At 47.8% G+C, this 21,065-nt stretch overlaps 4 protein-coding genes across 6 annotated transcripts; 2 read left to right on the forward strand and 2 right to left on the reverse strand.

The window, feature by feature from the left end:
- The first annotated feature begins 3,965 nt into the window (after nucleotides 1-3,965).
- On the forward strand, nucleotides 3,966-10,815 carry LOC123180129 (glycine-rich cell wall structural protein). Of its 3 annotated transcripts, none has more exons than XM_044592092.1 (3): nucleotides 3,966-4,006; nucleotides 9,917-10,161; nucleotides 10,331-10,815. In XM_044592092.1, exons 2-3 carry the CDS (start codon nucleotides 9,936-9,938, stop codon nucleotides 10,591-10,593), a joined length of 489 nt encoding a protein of 162 aa, XP_044448027.1. In that variant the 5' UTR covers nucleotides 3,966-4,006; nucleotides 9,917-9,935; the 3' UTR covers nucleotides 10,594-10,815. The 3 variants fall into 3 exon arrangements, with proteins under 3 accessions (XP_044448027.1, XP_044448028.1, XP_044448026.1); XM_044592093.1 differs by lacking the exon at nucleotides 3,966-4,006 and adding an exon at nucleotides 7,288-7,823 and having other exon boundaries at nucleotides 9,901-10,161; XM_044592091.1 differs by lacking the exon at nucleotides 3,966-4,006 and adding an exon at nucleotides 7,289-7,823.
- A 1,170-nt stretch (nucleotides 10,816-11,985) lies between these two features.
- LOC123180128 (annexin A7) lies at nucleotides 11,986-14,515 on the forward strand. Its single transcript, XM_044592090.1, has 3 exons — nucleotides 11,986-12,236; nucleotides 13,230-13,662; nucleotides 13,963-14,515. The coding sequence occupies exons 2-3, from the start codon at nucleotides 13,248-13,250 to the stop codon at nucleotides 14,253-14,255; spliced, it is 708 nt and encodes a 235-aa protein (XP_044448025.1). The 5' UTR covers nucleotides 11,986-12,236; nucleotides 13,230-13,247; the 3' UTR covers nucleotides 14,256-14,515.
- Nucleotides 14,516-14,752: 237 nt separating this feature from the next.
- LOC123180127 (UPF0014 membrane protein STAR2) lies at nucleotides 14,753-16,381 on the reverse strand. The gene is made up of 2 exons (XM_044592089.1): nucleotides 15,717-16,381; nucleotides 14,753-15,400 (listed from the first exon to the last, which is right to left on the reverse strand). The coding sequence occupies exons 1-2, from the start codon at nucleotides 16,239-16,241 to the stop codon at nucleotides 15,089-15,091; spliced, it is 837 nt and encodes a 278-aa protein (XP_044448024.1). The 5' UTR covers nucleotides 16,242-16,381; the 3' UTR covers nucleotides 14,753-15,088.
- A 600-nt stretch (nucleotides 16,382-16,981) lies between these two features.
- On the reverse strand, nucleotides 16,982-19,131 carry LOC123180130 (uncharacterized). Its single transcript, XM_044592094.1, has 2 exons — nucleotides 18,926-19,131; nucleotides 16,982-17,387 (listed from the first exon to the last, which is right to left on the reverse strand). The coding sequence occupies exon 2, from the start codon at nucleotides 17,375-17,377 to the stop codon at nucleotides 17,201-17,203; it is 177 nt and encodes a 58-aa protein (XP_044448029.1). The 5' UTR covers nucleotides 17,378-17,387; nucleotides 18,926-19,131; the 3' UTR covers nucleotides 16,982-17,200.
- Nucleotides 19,132-21,065: the final 1,934 nt, after the last annotated feature.

The following is a 21,065-nucleotide window of genomic DNA, read 5'->3' on the forward strand; positions in this document are numbered from 1 at the left end:
TAGCAATAAAACTGAACGATCATAATGCTAAGCTAACGGATGGGTCTTGTCCATCACATCATTCTCCTAATGATGTGATCCCGTTATCAAATGACAACTCATGTCCATGGTTAGGAAACCTTAACCATCTTTGATCAACGAGCTAGTCAAGTAGAGGCTCACTAGGGACGCGGTGTTTGTTTATGTATTCACACATGTATTTAGCTTTCCGATCAATACAATTCTAGCATGAATAATAAAACTTTATCATGGATAAGGAAATATAAAATAACAACTTTATTATTGCCTCTAGGGCATATTTCCTTCAGTCTCCCACTTGCACTAGAGTCAATAATCTAATTCACATCGCCATGTGAATAACACTCAAAGAGTAATGAGGTGTGATCATGTTTTGCTTGCGAGAGAAGTTTGGTCAACGGGTCTGTTACATTCAGATCCGTATGTATTTTGCAAATTTCTATGTCTAAAATGCTCTGCATGGAGCTACTCTAGCTAATTGCTCCAACGTTCAATATGTATCCAGATTGAGACTTATAGTCATCTAGATTAGTGTCAAAGCTTGCATCGACGTAACTCTTTACAACGAACTCTTTATCACCTCCATAACCGAGAAACATTTCCTTAGTCCTCTTTAAGGCACCTAAGGATAATTTTGACCGCTGTCCAGTGGTCCACTCATGTCCATGGTCAGGAAACCTTAACCATCTTTGATCAATGAGCTAGTCAAGTAGAAGCTCACTAGGGACACGGTATTTGTTTATGTATTCTCACATGTATTTAGGTTTCTCATCAATACAATTCTAGCATGAATAATAAACATTTATCATGAATAAGGAAATATAAAATAACAACTTTATTATTGCCTCTAGGGCATATTTCCTTCACCGACATAGGCCACCACTGCCAGTCTAAGTCGCTGCTCTAGATCATCCATCTCCGGGTTCTGACAGAGGACAAAGATGCCACCGACTTCTTGCCCAGACCCCATAGGCACGGTGTCAACCGCTATCGGCAAGGGCCTCACCACCGGAGAGACCTACCGAGTCGTCGGCGACAGCCTGCTCGCAGGTCCGGCAGGCAGCAACGGTAGGGTTGTCCGTGCCACCTTGGCCACGGCATCACGCCAGAGCTCCTCCTCCGACCTAGGGCTCCTTGGCCACTTGCATTTCGAGGAGATATGGCCCTCGAGACCGCAAGGGATGCACATCGGCTTGAACGTGCAATCTTCCTTGTGGTGACCCTCCCGGAAGCACTTGAAGCAGAGGTCGAACATGTCCGATGGGATTTCTCTCCTTTCCAGCAAGGAGGATGACGAGCGCGGTCTCGACCTGCCCGCTTCCGCCTGCTTTTGAAGCACCTTCCTCTTGCACCACATCGCCTTGTGTGAGGGGCGTGGCTTCCTCCATGGCGCCGTCGGGCCCGAAGCAGGGCCATGTTGGGGAACGTAGTAATTTCAAAAAAATTCCTACGCACACGCAAGATCATGGTGATGCATAGCAACGAGAGGGGAGAGTGTTGTCCACGTACCCTCGTAGACCGAAAGTGGAAGCGTTAACACAACGCGGTTGATGTAGTCGTACATCTTCACGATCCGACCGATCAAGTACCGAACGCACGGCACCTCCGAGTTCAGCACACGTTCAGCTCGATGACATCCCTCGAACTCCGATCCAGCCGAGTGTTGAGGGAGAGTTTCGTTAGCACGACGGCGTGGTGACGATGATGATGTTTTACCCACGCAGGGCTTCGCCTAAGCACCGCTACGATATTATCGAGGTGTAATATGGTGGAGGGGGGCACCGCACACGACTAAGAGATCAATAGATCAATTGTGTGTCTCTGGGGTGCCCCCCTGCCCCCGTATATAAAGGAGCAAGGGGGGAGGCGGCCGGCCTAGGAGGAGGGCGCGCCAAGGGGGGAGTCCTACTCCCACCCACCGGGAGTAGGACTCCTCCTTTCCTTGTTGGAGTAGGAAAAGGGAAGGGAGAAGGAGAAAGAAGGAAGGGGGCGCCCCCTCCCCCCCCCCCTCCCTAGTCCAATTCGGACTAGTCCATGGGGAGGGGTGCGGCCTCCCTTTGGGGCCTTTCTCTCCTTTCCCGTATGGCCCATTAAGGCCCAATACGAATTCACGTAACTCTCCGATACTCCAAAAAATACCTGATTCACTCGGAACCTTTCCGATGTCCGAATATAGTCGTCCAATATATCGATCTTTATGTCTCGACCATTTCGAGACTCCTCGTCAAGTCCCTGATCTCATCCGGGACTCCGAACTCCTTTGGTACATCAAAACATATAAACTCATAATATAACTGTCATCGTAACGTTAAGCGTGCGGACCCTACGGGTTCGAGAACTATGTAGACATGACCGAGACACCTCTCCGGTCAATAACCAATAGCGGAACCTGGATGCTCATATTGGCTCCCACATATTCTACGAAGATCTTTATCGGTCAAACCGCATAACAACATACGTTGTTCCCTTTGTCATCGGTATGTTACTTGCCCGAGATTCGATCGTCGGTATCTCAATACCTAGTTCAATCTCGTTACCGGCAAGTCTCTTTACTCGTTCCGTAATACATCATCCCGCAACTAACTCATTAGTTACAATGCTTGCAAGGCTTATAGTGATGTGCATTACCGAGTGGGCCCAGAGATACCTCTCCGACAATCGGAGTGACAAATCCTAATCTCGAAATACGCCAACCCAACAAGTACCTTTGGAGACACCTGTAGAGCACCTTTATAATCACCCAGTTACGTTGTGACGTTTGGTAGCACACAAAGTGTTCCTCCGGTAAACGGGAGTTGCATAATCTCATAGTCATAGGAACATGTATAAGTCATGAAGAAAGCAATAGCAACATACTAAACGATCGAGGGTTAAGCTAACGGAATGGGTCAAGTCAATCACATCATTCTCCTAATGATGTGATCTAGTTAATCAAATGACAACCCATGTCAATGGCTAGGAAACTTAACCATCTTTGATCAACGAGCTAGTCAAGTAGAGGCATACTAGTGACACTCTGTTTGTCTATGTATTCACACATGTATTATGTTTCCGGTTAATACAATTCTAGCATTAATAATAAACATTTATCATGATATAAGGAAATAAATAATAACTTTATTATTGCCTCTAGGGCATATTTCCTTCAGGCCAGTGGGCACCTCGCCCGCCCCCGCCGAGGCGTGCGCAGATGCAGGCGACGCCGACCACCACAGGCCAGAAACCACAGGGTGCAGCCTCGAGGACACTGACGCCGGGCTAGCAGAGTCGGGCGCCATGGCCGCAGGACCAGAGAGGTCAGCTGCGCCGAGCGGGTGGGCGCCGGAGACCGGAGTGGTCACTGGCGAAGGGTGGGTGGGCGTCGGGGCCAGAGTCGAGGGAGGGGAGAGCAAAGTTGTGTCAAGCCTACTATTTTCAAAGGTACCTTGTATCAGACATGTCGTTTCGTTGTTATGGAATGGAGCCGGGGCTGTAGCCATTTTCCTCTAAATATAAATGGAGCAAGGCCATGGGTGTACGATACTAATGCTTACCAGCTTGACAGGATACTGAGCAGGAAGCTCCAGATGCCTCGATTCTGATGGAGCAGGTCTTGATGCGTAAACGACAGCCAAATCGATCACCCCGCGCGGCCTGGGCGAGGCCGGCATTCCGTCGAACAGAGTGCGGGCACCCGCTTACTCTTTCCTCGACGGCGAAGCCTTCAGTCTCTGTTCCCCTCGATGGAGACGCGCTCGGCCGAGGCAGAGGCCCCCACGCGGCAGGGGCACTTGTGGCGTGGCGCCCCGAGCCGCGGCCACCTGCGTGCCCAGATTCCATCGCCCCACCTCAGTGCTCGCGCGCGCGACGCGAGTAGGCGCGAGTGCGGCACGAATCTGATCCTCCCATATAAGAAGAAGAGGGGGTGAGTGGGCGGATGGGAACACGGCCCAGCCCGCGAAACCGAATCCTCCCTCCTCCTCCTCCTCCGGGTGCTGCTTCGGAATCGGTACGACTGATCCCCTCCCATCTCCATTTCTATAGAGTTTCGTATTGATTTCTCTTTTCCCCTTGCTTGATCTCCGCGGGCTCGTTCATTATCTGGTTCTCACGAATTTGTTTGGCTCATCGGTGGCTTAATTTGTGAAGTGTGATCCTTGTTCACCGTGGATTTCCTCATCTGCGCGTCAATTTTCAGATTGAATAATAGGTCATCAGTCCGGAATTATATGTGGCAAGTGGGAATCCTAATCCATACTTTCCTTTCCCTTCCCCCCTTTCCTTCTCCTCCTCCTATAGCCTTATAGGGCGCACCAGCCCCTTGTGGGCTGGTGTGTTCCTTCACAAGGCCCATATGGCCCATAGGATTGCCGGGGGTACCCGAAACACCTTCCGGTGACCCGATAAGTACCAGATACCCTCCGGAACACTTCCGGTGTCCGAATACTATCGTCATATATATCAATCTTTACCTCTCGACCATTTCAAGACTCCTCATCATGTCTGTGATCTCATCCGGGATTCTGAACAACATTCAGTCACCAAATCACATAACTCATATAATACTATATCGTCATCGAACGTTAACGTGCGGACCCTACGAGTTCGAGAACTATGTAGACATGACCGAGACACCTCTCCGGTCAATAACCAATAGCGAAACCTGGATGCTCATATTGGCTCCTACATATTCTACAAAGATCTTTATCGGTCGAACCGTTATGACAACATACGTTATTCCCTTTGTGCATCAGTATGTTACTTGCCCGAGATTCGATCGTCGGTATCTTCATACCTAGTTCAATCTCGTTACCGGCAAGTCTATTTACTCGTTCCGTAATACATCATCTTGCAACTAACTCATTAGTCACTTTGCTTGCAAGGCTTCTTATGATGTTTATTACCGAGAGGGCCCAGAGATACCTCTCCGAAACTCAGAGTGCCATATCCTAATCTCGATCTATGCCAACCCAACAAACACCTTCGGAGATACCTGTGGAGCATATTTATAATCACCCAGTTACGTTGTGACGTTTGATAGCACACAAGGTATTCCTCCGGTATCCGGGAGTTGAATAATCTCATAGTCGAAGGAATATGTATTTGACATGAAAAAAGCAATAGCAATAAAACTGAACGATCATAATGCTAAGCTAACGGATGGGTCTTGTCCATCACGTCATTCTCCTAATGATGTGACCACGTTATCAAATGACAACTCATGTCCATGGTTAGGAAACCTTAACCATCTTTGATCAACGAGCTAGTCAAGTAGAGGCTCACTAGGGACACGGTGTTTGTTATGTATTCACACATGTATTTAGCTTTCCGATCAATACAATTCTAGTATGAATAATAAAACTTTATTATGAATAAGAAAATATAAAATAACAACTTTATTATTGCCTCTAGGGCATATTTCCTTCAGTCTCCCACTTGCACTAGAGTCAATAATCTAATTCACATCGCCATGTGAATAACACTCAAAGAGTAATGAGGTGTGATCATGTTTTGCTTGTGAGAGAAGTTTAGTCAACGGGTCTGTTACATTCAGATCCGTATGTATTTTGCAAATTTCTATGTCTAAAATGCTCTGCATGGAGCTACTCTAGCTAATTGCTCCCACGTTCAATATGTATCCAGATTGAGACTTATAGTCATCTAGATTAGTGTCAAAGCTTGCATCGACGTAACTCTTTACAACGAACTCTTTATCACCTCCATAACCGAGAAACATTTCCTTAGTCCTCTTTAAGGCACCTAAGGATAATTTTGACCGCTGTCCAGTGGTCCATTCATGTCCATGGTCAGGAAACCTTAACCATCTTTGATCAACAAGCCAGTTAAGTAGAGGCTCACTAGGGACATGGTATTTGTTTCGATCAATACAATTCTAGTATGAATAATAAACATTTATCATGAATAAGGAAATATAAAATAACAATTTTATTATTGCCTCTAAGGCATATTTCCTTCACCGACATAGGCCACCACTGCCAGTCTAAGTCGCTGCTCTAGATCATCCATCTCCGGGTTCCGACAGAGGACAAAGATGTCACCGACTTCCTGCCCAGACCCCATAGGCATGGTGTCAACCGCTACTGGCGAGGGCCTCACCACCAGAGAGACCTACCGAGTCGCCAGCGACAGCCTGCTCGCAGGTCTGGCAGGCAGCAACGTAGGGTTGTCCGTGCCACCTTGGCCACGGCATCACGCCAGAGCTCCTCCTCCGACCTAGGGCTCCTTGGCCACTTGCATTTCAAGGAGATATGGCCCTCGAGACCGCAACGGATGCACACCGGCTTGAACGTGCAATCTTCCTTGTGGTGACCCTCCCGGAAGCACTTGAAGCAGAGGCCGAACATGTCCGATGGGATTTCTCTCCTTTCCAGCAAGGAGGATGACGAGCACGGTCTCGACCTGCCCGCTTCCGCCTGCTTTTGAAGCGCCTTCCTCTTGCACCACATCGCCTTGTGTGAGGGGCCTGGCTTCCTCCATGACGCCGTCGGTCCCGAAGCAGGGCCAGGGGGCACCTCGCCCACCCCCGCCGAGGCGTGCGCAGATGCAGGAGACGCCAACCACCACAAGCCAGAAACCACAGGCTGCAGCCTCGAGGACACCGACGCCATGGCCGTAGGACAAGAGGGGTCAGCTGCGCCGAGCAGGTGGGCGCCGGAGACCGGAGTGGTCATTGGCCAAGGGTGGGTGGACGTCGGGGCCAGAGTCGAGGGAGGGGAGAGCAAAGTTGTGTCAAGCCTACTACTCCCTCCGTGCGGAAATACTTGTCGGATGAATGGATGTATCTAGATGTATTTTAGTTTTAGATGCATCCATTTATATTCATTTTCGTGACAAGTATTTTCGGACGGAGGGAGTATTTTCAAAGGAGGGGAAGATATCTGGTGCTCCGGGAGCACCTAAACTTAAGTGCTCCGGGAGCTTCTCAGTCGTTGGATCTAAAATCCAAAGGCCATGGAGAGAGCTCGCGCATTTATTCAAAAAAAAAACACCTAGAAGTCCGTTATTACAACCAGATCCAACGCATCCCTAGATGACCGTGAGATTATAGATCCAACGGCTGAGAAGCTCCCGGAGCACCTAAGTTTAGATGCTCCCGAAGCACCATATATCTTCCCTTCAAAGGAGTACCTTGTACTCCCTCCGTCCGAAAATACTTGTCGAAGAAATGCATAAAAATGAATGTATCTAGAACTAAAATATATCTAGATACATGCATTCCTCCGACGAGTATTTCCAGACGGAGGGAGTATCAGACATGTCGTTTCGTTGTTGCAATGGAGCCGGGGCGCCTGGAGCCCTTTTCATCTACAAAAAATGGAGCAAGGCCATGGGTGTACGATGCTGATGCTCACCATCTTCACAGGATACTGAGCAGGCAGCTCCTGATGCCCCGATTCTGGCGGAGCAGGTCTTGATGCGCCAAACGACGGCCAAATCGATCGCCCGGGGCGGGGCGGGCGAGGCCGGCATTCCGTCGAACAGAGCGCGGGCGCCCGCCTACTCTCTCCCCGACGGCGAAGCCTTCAGTCCCTGTTCCCCTCGACGGCGACGCGCTCGGCCGAGGCAGAGGCCCCCACGCGGCAGGGGCGCTTGTGGCGTGGCGCCCCGAGCCGCGGCCACCTGCCTGCCCGGATTCCATCGCCCCACCTCAGTGCTCGCGCGCGCGGCGCGAGTGGGCGAGTGCGGCGCGAATCCGATCCCCCCGTATAAGAAGAAGCGGGGGTGAGTGGGCGGATGGGAACGCGGCCCGGCTCGCGAAACCGAATCCTCCCTCCTCCTCTCCTCCGGGTGCTGCTTCGGAATCGGTACGACTGATCCCCTCCCATCTCTCGTTTTGATTTCCCTTCCCCCTTGCTTGATCTCTGCGGGCTCGTTCATGATCTAGAGGTCATGGAATGAATGAACGCCATGATACATGGATCGATCGCAGATGAATCTGGTTCTCAGGAATTTGTTTGACTGATCGATGGTTTAATTTGTGAACTGCGATCCTTGTTCACCGTGGATTCCTCATCTGCGCGTTAAATTTCAAATTGAATAATAGGTCATCAGTCCGGAATAATATGTGGCATGTTCAACCGGTGTTGAGCAGAAGTCCTGAAACAAAGAGAAATTGCCTGTGAGGTATACGGGATAGTTGCCGCCAAGATCAAAGAGCTTAGCCAAGCTTACTCGCAGCCACCTCTTATAGTCCGAATTAATCCATTTTAAATTTGTCTAGCTGCATCAAATTTCAAACTGATTAAAGAACTTCAATTCTTTAGCACCTAAGGTCGAATATATCCCTGGACGGATATAGCACGCTGATGCATGCGTTTATCTCCGGCGTTTACGGTAGATTCTACATATATATTTTGTCGTTACTTCTCTATGTTTTCAATTTTTCTTTGATAAAAGTGGAGCTCTGCCAATCAGTTAAAAGAAATCCGGTCAGTAACAAGTAATAAGTTCTTTTTAGCAGAAATTGCCAATTCATGAGCTAGCCAGATTTCGAAGATGAACATCCAATACCTAGCTATCCATGTCAAGAGAAGCCCTCCTCCTTTCGTGCACACTTTGTGTTCGCCATCTGCACCTTCCTGACGACCACGTCATTGCATCACATAGTATCGTAGTGATTAACTTCTCAAAATTGTCTCAGATACTACCATCGAACTTGGCCTTAGGACCTACAAGTACATTTTTTGGCAAAGAAACCCACAAAGGAGGCGCCATTTTTGTTTATCTTTTGCTAGCGAGTTTGGCTGAGACCTTTTTTCTTTACTTGCACCGGATGTTGTCACTATGTTTCGTTATACTTTGATAGTGGAAACCTTGCATAAGGGTTGTATGGGGAAAAAAGTAGAAGGCGCCTAAAGCGATATTAGTTTGTTCTTCTCACGTCAATCTTCATGTCTGATCCACCATCTTCCAACGACATTTTGAGGTACATGCCCAACCATGTGTGAGCAACGCATTTTCATCATGGCCCATGTAAAAATGGGTTGTGCAACCTTCATAGTGATATTGATAAGATAAGGAAAGCGCGAATAAAGTTTGGGAGAACAGGGGGACATGGTCCGATCCACCACTGGGTGCCACTTTATACCATCATCTTGACTTGTTTTTTTTTTTGCTGGGAATCTTGGTTTGTGATTAGCAGCATGCATGTTGATCATGTGTAATGTTGTATGCTAATCCAAATACATGAATCCTTTTTACCATGACTACTAAACCCTGAGAACAGGATGGCATGAGCAGTCAAACAATGCCACGGCTTGTAGACCTTGTGCATTTGGTTGGAATAAGAAATTACAGCTACACAGACCCTGTGTTACATGGGTCAAGTCAGCTTAGCCCAAGATTTTTTCAAAAATTGTTCGGCTAGCCCTCCCATCCTTAATCCACCTGCAAATGACACTCCTTGGCATATGTTGGGAACATATCATGCCATCCATGACTGGGGCACAGGCTCCATGGTCGAAAAACCTGTTCTCGGGAATGAAGCTCTCATAGTCAACTCATCACCGTACTCCACCTCCACGGAAAAACACATTTAGGTTTAAGCACAAAGAGAAGCGACTCGTCCTAGCAATTGCTCCAAAGTAGGACCCACACCACTATGTATCTCCTCTCCACCCACATGGGTCCAAGTTCTAGAGCTTGTATAGGTGCACATGGCTTGTGGCCCTCGTCACAAATTGGTAAAGCTAGACAACTCGATATACAATGATTGAGTAAGCTACTATGGCTTTGAGCTGGAATAATGTTTCAGATTGTTACATCAATGGTTATACAATTCATACATGCTATGACAATCTAATATATATACTTCTTCTCCATGTAATATTTCTTTTCTCTCAATATAATTTGCTGAGGATAAATACTTTCACATTTTCTTAGAGATACATCCTTGCAGGTAAGTCAGCAACGCAACAATGGAAGAAGGGAAAGACAAGAATAACACCACCGAGAAGGGGCTGTTCTCAAACATGATGCATGGTTATCCACCTCATGGAGGATACGGATACCCTCCTCAAGGTTACCCGCCACCGGGGGTCCCCTACCCTCCTCCCGGGGCGTATCCTCCTCCACCACAATATGGGTACCCTCAGCCCGGTGGCTACCCACCTCACGGTGGATATCCCCCCGTCGGCTACCCTGGTATGCATTGCTTGTTGATCAGTTATACATAATGCACGTCCTAATTGTGTCGTGTCTGGGGAGTTAATTTGCTCAGTTGGACCTCAATGATATGAGCAACACTGTAATTGATCTTTCAGTTATTAGCTCGGATTTATTTATGTCATCACTTCTTGATAATCTGTTTCAGGCTACGGGGGTGGCCACGGAGGCCATGGCTACGGCGGCGGGCACATGGGCTACGGAGGCGGCTACGGCGGCGGCAGCCATGCTCTCGGGCACCACCACGGAGGCCACGGCTACGGCCATTATGGTCACGGAGGCCATGGCTACGGACACCACGGTCACGGACACTACCACGGCGGGCACGGCTGGGGGCACCATGGCCATGGATATCACCACCACCACCACCACGGCAAGCACGGTTACGGCAAGTTCAAGAAGTGCAAGTGATGTGCGTCTGCGCATGGTGATTGCGCCTCATCAACTATCTTAAGTAAGCTTGGTTCCAGAAATACCCCCGCGGCTGGGAAGAGCGGTAGCATGTCTCCTGTGAGACTGCGATGATGCAATGCACCTGTGCTGTTACGATATACCATATAATTTGGTGCGGTATAGCTAATAAGGTTTGATAATAAGTAGCGGAATCAGATGCCAGTCATTTGCTGCAGTTCAGACGTTCTATTTCGTCCGTACACAGATGTGCTAGCTAGATATCATGCTCGATCAGATCAGTGCTCAGTGCATGCCCCTAGTACACACGTCATGTGAAGGACGGCGCCTGGGTGCGACCGTGGTGATCATCCTGCGCAGTTGCACGGCGCAAGGCCGGCGTTCATCATGTAGTGGCAGGCTGGCAGCCGCTGGGGAGGCGAGCTCCGGCGAGCAGCTACCCCCTCCCTCCCTACCGTGCCACTAATAAGTAGCGGAATCATATACCACATATCAGTCATTTGCTGCAGTTCAGATGTTCTCTTTCGTCTAGCTACTGGCTAGCTAGATATCATGCTCGATCAGATGAGTGGTCAGTTCATACCGCTAGTACGCACGTCATGTGAAGGCCGGCGCCTGGGTGCGACCGTGGTGATCATCCTGGGCAGCCACGGCGAGAGGCCAGCGTTCATCATGTAGCAGTGGCAGGCTGGCAGGCGCCGGGGAGGAGAGCTCCGACGAGCGGCGACTCCCTCCCTCCGTGCCGCGCCGTTCCTGGCCGTCGTGGAGGCAGCAAAAGAAACCAGAGCACAGCGTCGCACGCTCAAACGAGGCTCGTTTGTGTAGGCAAACACACAGGCTCAAGCGAGAGCAAAGAGAGTGTTTTTCTTTTTTGAGGGAAATCATGGTCTCTTTATTGCATGATAATATATGGTACAATTGTAGTGTCATTCCGCTGCAGCAGCCAGTTATATCGACCATGAGCTAATTAATGATACAACGCTTTTTATAAAATTGTGAGCCTCCATATTGGACATTCTGCATTCATGGATAATCCGGACCAATGCTTTTTTTGGGGGAGCAAAGAGAGTGTTTGGGATAAAGACTGGCCCAATGCTTTTGGACTCCTAATCTGCTAATTTGCCCGTCGCGTCTGCCTGGGCTGGTGGACCGAATCCAGGCCCAGCCGGAGAAGCGCCCACACGCGCCACGTGCCGGCTGGTCGTCGTTTCAACGCGCAAATATCCCCTGAGCAAAGCAACGTGGGGTTCCTTCGCCGCGTTGCTTTCTTGCTCGCCCCCACGACGGACGACGCGCTTCGGCCGCGCCTGCCTCGAGCCGCGGGAGCCCAGGGCCCCCACCTGTCATCCACGCGGCGTACCAATGTCAAATCCTATCCATCCACCCACGAATAATAACTCCAGGCCGCGGGACCCGCCCGGGATTCGGTGCGCGGGCGAGGAGGAAGGTGCCAACGCCTGCGATGCGAGCCGGAAGGAAGCGCGTACACGAGCCCACCGCCCCTGTATAAAATCCCCCAGCACACACAGCCACAGCAACCCAATATACACGGAGAAGAGATCGTCATCATCCGCCAAACCAGATCGGCTCGGCTGCTTCCTCTTCTTCAACTTCGCAGAATCGCTGGTCTTCTCGTCCTCTAGGTATGCGCGCCTCCTTATCCATTCCATGCTCCTACAGTCCTGCGAATCCGCGGCCCCTCTTGGCTCCGAGTAGTAGATCGTGGTAAATTTTACTGGAGGGGATTTTTTTTTTTGCTCTGTTCGACCAACTGGGTGGGGATTTTTTCCTTTTCGAGGTCGGCCCTGGGAAAGGGGGATCGGTCACGGATTTGGCTCCGCTGGATCTGAGTGGCTGGTTGCCGTGAGAAAACCCAGTTCGTCGTTGTGGAAAGGGCGCCCAAATTAGCCGTTAATGTGTGCGAAGTCATGCCCGAGGACTTTCGTCAGTTGGATCGACGCGGCTCTTAATCGATCGATCGATCATGCCATTAGTTTGGCAGGGTTGTTGTGGAATTCGTAGTCAGGATGCGTAAGCTAAATCTAGCGCTACTTGCACTGGGTTTGGGTAAAAAAACTCGCAGAGTCTCTCCGATTGGTTAATAATCATGTATGTATGCCCTTCCTTCATGTTTGATTAGCACATGCATGTTTCAACCGTCTTGTATGAATAGGTTGCCGCTTGTTAGGCACGATGGACATGGTTTGGTCAAGTGGAAATTGAAATGGGAATTGAGTAGGCAGTTAGGCACGATGGCTGGTTGTTGCTGCCCTGTTTATTTTAGTCAGAGGACCATGTCTGATTGCTTGCACGCAGCACTCACTCAAGAATATGGTTCTTTTACCAAGTCAAATGTTCTGTTGTGAGGACGGCTAGTTCTGCTCTAGCTGGCATAAACACATCAATGTGGTGCTACCAGCTCTCGAACCGACAAGAAAATTTGTTAACTGTACATACATAACATGTCCTGGTGGCAATTCATATGCTTGTATGCAAAGATTCCTTGATCGTGAAATTCGACTAGAAAAGGAATGTGTGGCGCTGCTGCTGTTGTAATGCCAACTTGTATGCTTGTAGACAGCAAGATTTCTCTATCGTGTACTAACATTTGCCTACCTGATCAACAATTTGTACAGTTAAGTCCCTCGACAGCAATGGGAGGAGGCAACGACGGTCATGGGTACCCACCCGGTGGCCAGGGGGGATACCCTCCGCAAGGGTACCCGCCGCAGCAGGGAGGTTACCCTCCACAGCAAGGATACCCGCCTGCACCTGGAGCTTACCCACCTGCACCTGGGGCATACCCTCCTGCACCTGGGGCATACCCTCCTGCGCCCGGAGCGGGTGGCAGTGACGGGGAGAAGGGGCTCCTCTCCAACATCATGCACGGTGTTGCCGGTGCTCATGGTGGTGGCCATGGCTACCCATCTGGTGGCCACGGGTACCCCCCGCAGCAGCATGGATACCCTCAGCAAGGCTACCCTCCTCAGCATGGCTACCCACCGCAACAGCATGGCTACCCTCCACAGCAGCATGGCTATCCCCCTGCTGGCTACCCTGGCTCATCTGGTATATACCACTCCCTTGTTTTTCAGTCATTGATATTGATAAGGATCTGTGCAAAGCCATCATAGCACCCTCTCTGTTAGGAACATTTACATTTCCACGATTTCTATGCATTTATATGTGTAGTATGTGCTGGATTGATATGCATTTAGATGTGTAGTATGCGCTGCATCTTCAACAGCCTGCAATTTCAGTCTAGTATATGAGTGGTGGTTTATCTTGATGTTAAAGAGTCCCAAGTTCTGTTGTATCAAACTTGTGTCATTCTTCAGCATCCGTCCTCATCGGCTATTGTTTTTTCAGGTCACAGTGGTAGCCATGGAGGAGGAGGCATGGGCATGGGCGGCATGCTAGCTGGAGGCGCAGCAGCTGCTGCCGCCGCTTACGGAGCACACAAGATTTCTCACGGCGGCCACGGTGGAGGTGGACACATGATGGGAGGCATGATGGGCGGCCATGGAGGCTATGGCGGCGGGTACGGCCACCACGGCGGCAAGTTCAAGCACGGGAAGCACGGCCACGGCAAGTTCAAGCACGGCAAGCATGGGAAGCACGGCATGTTCGGCGGCGGCGGAAAGTTCAAGAAGTGGAAGTAATGCGCTAGCTAGTAGCTTCACCATGGCTGATGAATCAAAAAAATACCTAAACTCTTCGTGTAGGCTTCCAGAACTTGGTTTGGTCAGGGAAAGCCTTTGAGATGTATCTAAGCAGGGTGTGGTGTGGTTGCTGCCCGGATCTCGTGGAGCTTCCATCCTTTCCTCTATATGATTTGGCACTCTAGTCTGCGTCTGTGACAAGATATGACTTGCTAATAAGTACCTGAATTCTGTCTGGTGCTATGCTTTACCGCTGTTCATATGTCGTTGCTCTTTCTGCGGCATCTTATTCTGAATTGGTGTCGTGTTTGCTTTGCTGTGATTTCAACTGTTCGATGCTCCTCCAAAAGGGCGGGCAAGCAACATTTTGTAAAATGCTGCTCCATATAGCAATAGTAATGCACCTAATCAACTTTGTAGAGCATCCTGTTACAAACTTAGTCTGATCCTGTAAAGAACAGACTTAGCTGTTCGATGCAACATTCTGTAGCAATGTGTTTCAGAACGCTAATCTTGCATAGCAGTTTTACAATCGGTTTCAGAACAATATGATCTCTAGACGCACTAGTCATTTTTCCTGGGCACTAGTCGATGAGGTGGGTATTCACTCGGTGGAAAATACCCAGACCAATATTCAATCGGTTTCAAAACATTCCCCTGACTTAATCCCCGCTCATATGATTAAAAAAAATGGCACAAGCCCAGAATTGACGGACGAAATTCGGCATGAAAACATGCGGCCTCAGCCCAAACGACTTTGAGGTGCAGAAAAACAAAAATTATTTGTCATCGTCATCACACAGAAAACGGAGCGGTGGCTTGTCTGGCCATGGCTAGTCGGCGAAGACGGAGTCGTCGATCTGGAAGGCCTTGGTGAAGAAGGCCGGCCAGCAGAGGTAGGTGGAGAGGATGCTGCTGACGGTGGAGGCCCCCATGAGCATGTTCATCACCACGATCTGCAGCTGGATGGCCTCCAGCGGCGACGCGCCGCCCATGATGAGCCCCGTCATGGCCCCCGGCAGCGCGATCAGCCCCACCGTCTTGGCGTTGTCAATCACCGGCGACAGCGCGATCACCAGCGACCGGCGCACCTGCTGCGCCGTCGCCTGCCGCGGCGTCGCCCCCAGCGCCAGCGCCGTCTCCACCTGCGATGAAATGATCAGAAATATGAAGCGTCACCTGGAGTCCATTTTTCTGAATTCGTGATGAAAATAGTTCAGAATTTTGTACTAGTAGTTTCTTCTTGAATTTGTTTTAAATGTCGAAAAAGGTTGCGCAGTCGTGCAGACCATGATCATCAACTTTAAACTGAAAGAAAGAATGCACACACCTTCGCAGAATGGCGTAAAAGATATTATACTTGACCTTTTCTAACAAAGTTATTAACAATGCAAGATGACGGTGAGTCACTACGCAAAGTGAATCGGCATACTATTTGATTGATTTTCATGGAAGACTTACGAGGCTCCGCTGCGTCTTGACGTCCTCGTGGAGCTTCTTCATGGTGACGCCGGTGACGGTCATGGCGTTGCCGACCATCATGCCGGCGACGGGGATGATGTACCTCGGCGTGAAGGGGAACACGCTGAGCACCACGAGCAGGAACATGGTGACGGCCGTGCCGGCCAGGATGGACACGCCCGCGATGTACCCGCCGCGCGGGACCTGCCGGGCGCGGCGCCCCGCGGTGTAGCCGGCGACGGTGACCATGAAGAGGTAGGCGAGCAGGATCCAGAGCGCGCTGCTCTGGGTGAAGATGAAGTGGAGCACGAAGCCGATGACCGAGAGCTGCAGGAAGGAGCGCGCGATGGCGTAGAGCATCTCCGCCTCCACGCCCAGCCGCTGCGTGAAGCTCAGCGCCACCGCCATGGCCACCACGGCGGTCGCCGCCAGCGGCTTGAGCATGCCCACGGCGAAGTCCCGCCAGAACCCCGGCGCCCACGGGTCCACCTCCTGCGCCAGGTGCAGCGACGCCGCCGTCGCCATGGCCGCCGTGCGTTGCTGCGAGGGGTGAGCTGAGCTGAGCTGAGCGCCGGCGGGGGTGGCTTCTTGAGCTTTGAGAGGCTCGGTGGGAAGTGGGGGAGGGAGCAAGCGAGAAAGGCGCTGAATGGGAGAGGTCCTTCCTGCTCTGCTTTGCGGCGTGGCGCTTGGGTGGGTGCTACGTGGTGGAGGGCGGGGCGAGGCACCTTGGTGGCCCAGTGGGTGCACACTCTGCTAGATGCCACAAAGACAAAAGGTACCGAGACGTCGCCCACATCTAAAAATCCAAAATTTGACCATAAACTAAACCAGCCAAATATGAATTCTACCGTTGAATTCATATTGAAAAGAAGTTTTCGGTGGTATAATTTTCAAGTCACAAAAATTATGAAATTTTGAAAAATGTGCAAAGCAAAAGACAATATCCTGCCCTGTTTCACAAAGCATCGGCAAGTTGCGAGAGAATCTACGCTGACGCCCTCACAAGGTAGCGATTGCACAAAACTCACCAACCATGGAACAAATGAAAAAAAAAATCATCAGAATGCAGGAAAAAGAAAAACTTCAGCAGCAAAAGTCAACAAGTTTCCTGCCCCGTTCCACAAGCATTGGCAAATTGTGGGAGAATCTAAGCTGACGCTCTCTCAGGAAATCATTGGCAGAAAACTTAACAACCTTGGCTTAAAACAAATGAACAATCATCAGGATGCAAGTCAAACGGAAAATGGCTCCTCAAAAACGTCATGAATCACGCAGTCTAACAGGTCATTTCATCCATTAATTCGTTCATTCACAAACGTGCCGCCATCATCTACTAAATTTCATCCCCAGGACAGAGTCTTAAAACGGAGTGGACAGAGTCATTGCTCAAATGATATATAGTGAACCTACTAAGTGATAGTAATAACAATTAGCATGCTAAGCGGTCGGTCATGCTCTAATGGAGGGGTGGGGGAGCGGGCTGACTAAGCCTTGTTCTTGCTGCCATCCTCGGGCTTCTTGTAGGCATGGTCCAGCTCCTTGGCCTTGCCCATCAGGCCCTGCATGTAGTTCTTGATGTTGGGGACGTCGTAGTTCTGGGCGATGTAGATGCCGCCCGCCGCGCCGACAAGGAGCGAGAAGGTGCTCTGGATGAAACCCATTGGAGCTAGTCTGTAAAACAGGAACGAAAGAGGATATACTGTCAAAGCACTGCTTACCAATATGAGAATCTCATCTATATATGCAAATTCGTCTATGAATACTGTCCAGCGAATTCCATCTATCTGTAGGTAGATCATCAAACCAAAGTGAATTGAAAAAGCGGCAATGGCAAAACTTTGGCAGTTGGCAAGAACTGAAGGTTGTTTATTTTGGCTTTTTTCTAGCAAGGTTCAACATATACAGATTTTTTTTAGTGATTTCTAACATATACAGATGGATCATATCATCTTAGAATACAAAGCAATGCCATAAAGCATAAATCAATAAGACCAAAAAAGCTAAAAACTTGGTATCTAGCATGGACAAAACAATGGGCCATATTTTGGCTTTTTCTGTATATAGCTAAAAACGCTGAGTACTATATACAGCTAAAAGAAAATTCAAGCATCTACAAAAGAGGTGTGAACTAAAAAGAACAAGTGCCAGCAGCAAACATGCCTATCAGAAGAAGTACAGCCCTACTCCCTGATGCACGCAGCGTTTCACAGCATGCAGTAAATTGCTCATCATATTAGCGTGCTTACATTCTCATAACGTCAGTATTAGTTAACCAAAATTCAACCTACAGAGTTCTAGTACAGCGAGTAACTCCCAATTCTTTTAATAGGAGCACAATTAACAACAGAACTAGGGAGTCTAGGACAATGCCACCAGATCGAATTTGAAGGAAAAACGTTCTTCCAGAACCTTCAAGCCACAATCATACATAGAGTGGCTGATCATATAAGCTATATTTAAATAAACATCAACTAAACTTGATAACAAGAAAAACTACAATCACATTGATCAATTCTTAAACTAATTCTAACCAGATTTATAAGTACTCATGGACACCAGTTGCATCAGCGGCACAGCACTAGATTACACCACCTACCAAACCAGCCAAACAATCAAGCTGGAAATAGTTGGCTGAACCATGGCTAACCATACTCCAACCTACAAAGTTAATCTGCACTGAAAGACTTTTACATCCTTTTTTTAGGGTGACTTCTACATCCTTGTAAACAGCACAGCACAATTGAAAAAAAAAATACTAACAGCAATTGTCAGGGATTACAGCAGTTTTTTCTCAGATTTTTGTAGATGTCAAATCAGATTAATCACGACCTCAACTAAACTGGATTACAGGTATCGTGTCGAACTAATTCTAAGCATCTGCAATTGAAATATCAATCTGCATTTATAGCTACTGAACTAGATTCAAGGGTATGACTAACCCTACACCGATTTTAAGCTAAAAAAGAGAGTAAATTAGTCAGCTCGCAGATTGGACCCCAAGGGCAAGCCCCCGGTAACTACAAAGAGCTCGAAATCGACCACGACTAGCAGCAACTAGAGATCGCAAGCACCGACCGGCGATCGACCGCCTTTACCGGACCCCTGGTCGGAGAACCTCGCGGGAACCAACCACGGATCGACACCAAGCCAGATTCAGCAGCACGCCGCGGGGGAGGAGGGGAGTGGGGAGGGAGGATCCGGATATTTACCTAGGACGGGCGGAGGAGGGGACGGAATCGAGCTCGGCGGAGGCGACGGGAGGAGGTCGGAAGCACCGGAGGCGATCGCCGAGGAAGGGGATTGGAACGATTTTTTTATTTTTTTGCGACTGAGGGGATTGGAACGATTGTGGTTTGGGTTTGGTTGGCTTCGCCTTGCGTTCGTCCTTATTATGGCCCCCACCGGAGGGGGTTGCCGGACTTGCTGTCCAAGAAGAACTCGTTCCGTTCTGGGCCGGGGTGTGCCCGGACTGGGATTTCCTCATCCGGCCGTGACTGCCTCAGACTCTCTCTTTCCTGTATGGATCTTCACGGCCCAAAATAGTACCCTGCACTGGGCTGGGTCACCTTGGCCCAAATAACCCACTCTCTTTCCTGTATGGATCTTCACGGCCCAAAATAGGACCCTGTACTGGGCTGGGTCACCTTTGGCCCAAATAAAATGATAGGTCTTCTCTAATTTTTGTTTGTTCATGATCCATAATCCACCGAGAATCTGATTTTCCTTTTATTATTATTATTATTAGCAGCTGAGGCTGCTTCTGCCTCTTACAACTCAAAAGTGTGTCAACCGATCTTCAAGGCTTGAAGGTTGCATTGTCAGCGGTAAAACACCTACTTTTTACCGATGAGAGCCAGCTATTTTTCAAAGCAAATGAGGAGACTCTTATCAGGTACATGAGGTATTCGATATGCATTGTTTGACTTTGAGGAATCGCATTAGCACATCTAAGTCCGCAATCTTCTTCAGCAATGGTGCCCTTATATCTCGCCATCAGCGAGACGGGAGGAACCCATCGCTTACGGGTGGCTCGAGTTGGGATGGCCCAGCCGCACGGGAACAACAACTTCGTTTTCTGTTTTTTTCATGCTTTTTGTTTTTGTTTTTTGCTTTTTTTCTTCTTTTGTTTATACTTTCCAAATATTCTAAATAAATTTATTTAAACATCACTCTATATACAAACATTTGAAAAATGTTGACCAAGCAATTGAAAAATGTTAACTATGTATGGAGAAAATGTTTATCACCTATACAAAAAATGTGTATGAAACAATTTGATCATGTATTTCAAAAATGTTAATCAAGCATTTGAAAAATGCTGAAAAAGTGTTTGAAAAATGTTAATCAAGCATTTGGAAAATGTCAAATGTGTATAGAATTTTTTTGATCATGTATTTAAAAATATGATGAACAAATTTTGATACCATTTGTTCAAAAATATTAACCATGTATGAACAAATGACGGAAAAAGTGTATAAAACGTTAATCAAGTATTTGAAAATATTGAGCAAGTATTTCAAAAATATTAAATGTTTATATAAAAAATGTTAACCATGTATGAACAAATGACGGAAAATTTTGTTCATATTTATAAAAATGTTAATCGAGAATTTTTTTAAAAATTGAACAAGTATTTGAAAAAAATACTAATCAAGCATTTGAAAATGTTAAATGTGTTTAAAAAAATGTTGACCATGTGTTCAAAAAATGTTAAATATTGCACTAAAATTTGTATCAAAGTGTTTGAAAAATGTTAAATCTGCATATAAAAAATGTTGACCATGTGTTAGAAAAATGTTAATCTTGTATTCGAAAAATGGTAATCAAGCATTTGCTTTTTGTAAGTGTGTATAGGAAAATGTTGACCATGTATTCGATAAATGTTAATCTTGTGTTTGAAAAATGTTAATCAAGCATTTAAAAAATGTTAAATTTTGTATAGAAAAAATGTTGACCTTCTATCTAAAAAGTTAAATTTGTATTGGAAAATGTTAAACATGTATTAGAAAAATGTTGTTGACATATAAAAAAATGTTGAATTAAAACCAAAAAGAAACAAAGAAAACAAAAAAATAAAACTTAAAAAGGAAATAAATAAAGCAAATAAAAAGGAAAATGAAAATTTTGATAAAAACAACGAAAGAAACAAAGAAAGACCAAAAAACGGAGGATATAACAAAATCAAACAAAAAACAAAAGAAAAGGGAAAAAACTCGGGGAAAACCGAATGAAAATAAAGAAAGAAGAAAGAAAAGAAAAAACCAATAAAAACAAGGAAAGAAATGATGAAAAACCAATTTTGAAAACCTATAAAACTTGTATTTGAAAACAGAGAAAAGACAGTGGAAA

The sequence above is a fragment of the Triticum aestivum genome, chromosome 1D (assembly GCF_018294505.1).
Source record: "Triticum aestivum cultivar Chinese Spring chromosome 1D, IWGSC CS RefSeq v2.1, whole genome shotgun sequence".
NCBI classification, from domain to species: domain Eukaryota; kingdom Viridiplantae; phylum Streptophyta; class Magnoliopsida; order Poales; family Poaceae; genus Triticum; species Triticum aestivum.